Raw genomic sequence first — 6,119 nt, 5'->3', positions numbered from 1 at the left:
TTAGCCAAAAAGGTAAGGACCTTAAGTTACTAGGGCTGGGAACATCTGTCAGGGGAGCTTCCTACCTCTCTGTCTGCTTCTGCAGGATCAAGTAGCTTTTTCAGAAATCAGTTTTGCTCCCAGTAAAGTTTGCCAGGAAGTAAGCAGGTAAGTAATTAGTTTGGCTGAGAATTACTTTGAAGGTACTCAAAACACACCTACATGTATACATATTTACGTTCGTTAATACTTATATATCCTAAGCACCAAGTAAGGGTAAGCATATTTCTTAATCGTAATTATTCTGTTCCTATTTCTGACTTTATTTTTAAGTAGTCTTTTCTGCCTAAAACATTAATACTAGAAGTAATAATAACATTTTAATTTTCTCCATCTATATTTATTCTTCAATTTGAAAACCTTAAAATCAGCTCCAGAACATAGGTAGAGTCAGTGCTTTTTTATATATACATACTGTATACACCTGGTTGAATTATATGGAGTTAAACAAAAATAAGCGTTCATGAGATAAATATGAGACCTTAATTATGTGCTATTATTATTGTAACATAAACTCTTATTAAAGTACATGAGGTTTGTTTGGCGGGTGGGTTTGGTTTTTACATTTTTGAGATGGGGTCTGGCTCTGCTGCACCGGCTGAAGTGCAGTGGTGTCATAGCTTGCTGCAACCTCAAACTCTTGTGCGTAAGTGATCCTCCCACCTTAACCTCCTAGTAGCTGGAACTGCTGTCACATGCTCTCATGGCCCGCTAATACTTTGATTTTTTTGTAGAGATGGGATCTTGCTCTATTGGCTAGGCTGGTCTCAAATTGGCCGAAAGGGATTCTCCTGGCTTGGCCTTTGAAAGTGCTGAGTTTATAGGCATGAACCACTGTGTCTGAACTAAAATAAGAGTTTTATTTGAAGTTTTCATTACACCTTGTAAACTTCACCAATTCGGCTATATTTTTCCCAACTTTAATTTTAAATATTTTGTGGTAATTTTTTTTAATTGTAGTAAAACGTACTTTACATACACAGTATACCATTTTATAGTGTACAGTTTAGTGGTGCTAAGTCCATTCACGTTGCCGTGCAGCTGTCACCACCAATCATTTGAACTTTTTCATCATTCCAATCTGAAATTCTGTACACATTAAACATAAACTCCTCACTGTGATCCCTTCTGTTGCATGTTTTTTAAATATTTATAAAGTCAGATTTACATGTTTTCCTTATTTTTATGCTGCGAAAGGCCATCACTGTGCTTGATTCATATAAATATTCACATCTTCCCATTTCTTCATCTATTTAAAGTTCTTTAACTTGTAGAAGTTTTATTTTAATCTGTGGAACTATGTTTTTATTTTAAGCTTTCACCAGGTTGTTTCAGTACTATTTATTGACATCCATTCTCATGCTATTATATTAAAATGCTCTTTTATCATGTGCTGGAATTCTTAGACACACTTAGGTTTATCTCTGGACATTCTATTCTGCTCCACTGTTCTTTCCTCTTTCATCATTAGTTTTCAAAATTTTCTTGTCTATTCATGCATTTGTTTTATGTTTTTATAGATGTGCTTTGTAAGAATTTTATCAAGTTCGAAAAACACATCATCTTGGTTTTTGTTTGGAATTACATTAAACTGATAACTGAAAAGGGAATTGTCATTTTTATAGCTAAGTTTGCTTGTTTAAGAACTGTTGAGTTTCCAATTTTATTTGTCTGAAGTCTCTTGGTAAACTTACAGTTTTTTCGTGTTTTAATATAGATCTTTCATGTTACCTTCAGGATTTTTAAGTTCTAATTTTTTGCCTTGTGTTCTGTTATTCCCTTTACCATTTCACTCCAACCTGTTTCATGACTAGAACTTTTTCTTAGGTTAAATTAGTTCTTGGAAAGAAAAGAAAATCTCACTTATGTAGTACTTTTTACTGTTTAGTTTATTGTGATTCTTTTTTTTTTTTCAATTTGAGAAGACATCTAATGTCTGTAACTGTTTTTATAGTAGGTAAATTATTTCCTAATGGTTTTGAAGCACCATACAAATGTCCATTTACTCTCAGGAACAATTTTTCTGGGGAGTGTCAAAGCACTGATTTCAGTATTAATCAGGTCTCTTTTATAAAGAAGAACAACTTATTTGGGTGACTTATAAATTATTTTTAACCTAGTATGGTTTTGATATCTATTGGCCAGTCTGCTTTAAACATTTTAAAGAGAGAAATCCAAATTATTATAGGAACAAACTTGTTTGTTATAGATTTTTTAAAGCAGTATATTAAAAAGTAACATTTGGGCTTTTTATTTAGTTTGTTGTCTGTGACTTGGTAGATTATTAAAGCCATGTTAGAAACTAATGTAATTATTTGTTTTGTGAAGTTCTGTTTTGGAAATAAATACCTCAACGTTGTCTTTATCCTCACTGTATAATAATTTATAAAGTACATATTGCAAAAGTAATTAATTGGGTTGTCAAAGAATAAAATTTAAGATTAATATACATAGTTCTCATAAATATAGTTCTCCCTGATACTCCAAGACTGGATTGATCTGCTTTTCTCTGTTTCTATAGCATCTTCAACACTAATCCGAACCACACTGTATTGTAATTCTGTGTTTTACTACTGTCTTTCCACTAGACTATGAGCTCCATGAGGGCAGGGATGGTTTCTGCTATTCCCTGCTTCTGGCACCATATTTTATACATGGTATGGGACTCAGTTAATAATTGTGAACTTAGTAAGTATAGAAACCATCACATAGGGTATTGTTGATACTAATAAATATAAGAAATCACTCAGAATTGTCCCTAAGTAAAATTAGTTGTCTCTAAACAGGGAGGGAGGCATAGAGAATAACAACAAACTATTTGCCTTTTACATTGAGAAGCCTTTGGTTTTCAAGACCGTCTATATACTAAGTGTGACGTAGTTTTTTAACTTTCTTCAAAAACATAAACCACCAGTTTGGGCACACTGGTAAGAAGAGACTTGACTTTGAAGCCCATTTTCTAATTAATTAATGAGGAGCCATGAGAGTACTCCAAGAACATTAGAAGTTTGCGAATCAGATCACAAAAGGAGAATGCTGTAATATTAGACCCTTTTTAGAACACTGTCATGGAAGAGTGGAAACAGACATGTTTCTTGTTTTTATTTTTGTGTTACTAGGAGAGGGAACCAGGACCTATTAGAGGTAGGTTGTAACAAGTATGCAAATTTTGGTTATCAGGTGAAATGTGCTGTGTTTAGAAGGTTTCTTGGTCAATGAAGATGATTCTAGATTTTGCCTGAAGTTCCTTCAGGATGCTGTGGGAGAATGCCTATATTGGGTTGCCTGAGTCAATAGTTTTTATGTTTTTTGGAATGCTAGATTTTGCTGGGTTTCAGGTTCCTTGGAAGAAATTTGATGAGTAGAGCGCTTGGGCTCTTTCACCATCCGCCTTCAACCAAAGCAGTCACTTTTGTTTGTTTTGCTTGGTAGAATTTCACAAAGATGCCAAATGATAGAGAAAAGATTCTTAGAATAGATCTCTAGAGTTTCCATCTAAACCCAAGCCTTTGAGAATTTGCAATATTTTTACCTCATTTCCCTATGTTTCTTTCATGTTTGAGGTTATAGAACTAGCAAGTGGACTGTCTGAAATTAGCAGTGGTATCTGAAAGAGCAGTATGGTGGTGATTTAATTTATGAAGGTCAACTATTTCATTCAGTGTGTGCTCTGCTACAGTACTATTAACTATCAAAAGAGAGGACAAGGACTTTTAATGCATTTTCTCAAAATATATTTGTGCTTATTAAATTTTAGGTATGAATTTAGAACTTTTGAAAAAATAAAATGAGGATAATAATTTGCTTATATAATTGAAATGTATTATTTTAGGACAATACTAGTAAATAAGTTAGGAATTTACTAACCAGGATTTGAGAGAGAAAAGATTACAGGTTTTCTAGCTTAGTGATTAGTGCTAGATTTCCTGGATTTGACTCCTGATTTTCATTTAACACTATGGCAAGCTCTTTTATCTTCCTGTGCTTCAGTTTCCTAATATGTAAAAAGAGAAGAATTAAATTTATCTCAGAGCTATAATAAGCTATAAATAAGCTAATATAATTAAAACCCTTGGACAGTGCCTGACACACAGTAAGTGCTCAGTAAATATTTATTATTCTATATATGTACCTGTGGTGCATTCATTCATTCTCTAATTGTTCAGTGCCAGTTTATTCAATAAATGTTTGTTTTAGCTCATTAATGATGGCTGACATTGAAACAAAATGAAATAAGACAGTGTTGTTGCCTTTAAGGAGCTTTTAGTTCAAATAGAGAAATAAGTATACAGGAATTTCAGAACAATATATACTGTTTGGGGATCCAGGGTGATTTGTAAGAACAGGTGGTGATGTTTGAGCTGGACTTGTCATTGATGGATAGTATTTCAAGTCAGAAAAGGTGTCCTGAGCAGAGGAACTAGAATGATTGATGGCTGTGGAGACAATGGCTGTGGAAGACTACTAGGATGTGGTGTAGAGTAAAATTGAGAACAGGTAGAGCTAAAGCATAGCTCCAAATGTCAGGCGTTGAAACATATTCGCTAAGCAGCAGTCAGGAATTTAAAGTCTTTAGCAGGAAAGTCATGAGTTTAATTCATGAATGAATGGTATTTCTGATGGGATGAGGCAGAGTCTAGAGACAAGAATGTTGATTAGAATGCATCAGGTATGAAAAGGATCTTATATTTGATGTAGATATATTTGAATTAGTGGAGAGTGATGCTGTTCTCAAACAGTCCATTGGAAATACTGCTCTAACTGTATTCCTTTGGGAACCAAGGTGTAGATTTGGGAATTGCCTTGATGGAGTTTATTGTATGCAGTTGAATGTGTTAGAAGGAAAGAAAGCAAGGCTAAAATACAGGTTTTCTTTTTGCCTTTTCTAGAAGTTGCCAAAACAAAGTCACGTCATGCCATGAAACGGAAGCGCACAGCAGATAAATCTACTAGTACTAGTGATCCTGTCATTGAGGATGACCATGTGCAGGTACAGGAAAAGCCCTCATTTTTCTTTATCATAGTCCAAGTCCAGCTCAGTTCTTGAATAATGCAAAGGAACTAAAATTTCTATCAGTATCAAGTTTCTTTGTCCTAAGAAAAGTTGGTAACAGCAGCTTCTCAGTTGTATCAGTGAAAACATTTAAGCTTAAAAAAAAGAAAAAGAACAGAATGATACATATACATATAACTTTTCAATTTTCTCCTTATAGGTTCTTGTATTAAAATCCAAAAATCTTGTAGGAGTCACTATGACCAATTGTGGAATCACAGATCTAGTGCTAAAAGACTGTCCCAAGATGATGTTCATCCATGGTATGTATTTGGGCCCGTCTCATACAAGAGCATCATGAATAGATTTAAAGAATTAAAAATTCATAAGTACTACAATAACAGTACTGTATTATTTTTTAAAAGGGATACGTTGTGTTGGATCATTGCTAATCCTGTTCTTATTCTGTAGTTCACAGATAAGAGTGGTTCCAAGGGCCCATGTGTAGAAATTTGGTTCATCTTTTAGAATAGCCAGGAGATAATTGCTACTTGATCTAGCAGAATGAATTAATAGGATGTATAGGCTTTGAGGTCATGCAGACCTCAGCTTGAATGCTGGCTCAGACACTTGCTAGTCTGTTTAATTTGGATATGTTTTGGGAAGGGAGTAGGAACTGGGCTGTAAGTGCATAACTGCTCTATATTTGATTGAAATGATCAGTCATATTCCACATTGTCATTTAGGCCAGTCCCTACTTTACTTCTCAGTCCCATATGTCCCTCTTTGCTGGTCCCATCAGCTCCCAGTGTCAAAGTTTATGTATTGAATGTGTGTCTTTCCAGTGTGCCTTTCATGCCTTTACTTCTATATGTCTGTTTCAAGTATATTGTTCTGTTTGAGCTTTTAATTTTTAATTTTAGATATATAGCATGTCCTATTCATGGTCTTAATTTTTCCTTTTTCTCTCAATGTTACATTTTTGATATCCATCCGTGTTAAATTATGAAGATCTGACTTGTTTCTTTCTTTGGGCAAGTTTTATATTTCCTTGTTTGCATAACTATGCTTAACTCACACAGCATTT

The 6,119-nt window shown here is 34.1% G+C and overlaps 1 protein-coding gene across 1 annotated transcript in view; it reads left to right on the top strand.

Moving 5' to 3' along the window:
* FBXO38 (F-box protein 38) overlaps positions 1-6,119 on the top strand; it is a 55,110-nt gene that overhangs the window by 40,861 nt on the left and 8,130 nt on the right. The window contains 2 exon segments of the mRNA XM_012809245.2: positions 4,929-5,029; positions 5,253-5,355. Of these exon segments, the coding sequence (XP_012664699.1) occupies positions 4,929-5,029; positions 5,253-5,355 (204 nt within the window).

Source organism: Otolemur garnettii, unplaced genomic scaffold (genome assembly GCF_000181295.1).
Source record: "Otolemur garnettii isolate 467f Iridium unplaced genomic scaffold, OtoGar3 scaffold00003, whole genome shotgun sequence".
NCBI classification, from domain to species: Eukaryota; Metazoa; Chordata; class Mammalia; order Primates; family Galagidae; genus Otolemur; species Otolemur garnettii.
Note: the sequence above shows the minus strand (reverse complement) of the source record. Positions and strands in the feature narration are given on the sequence as shown.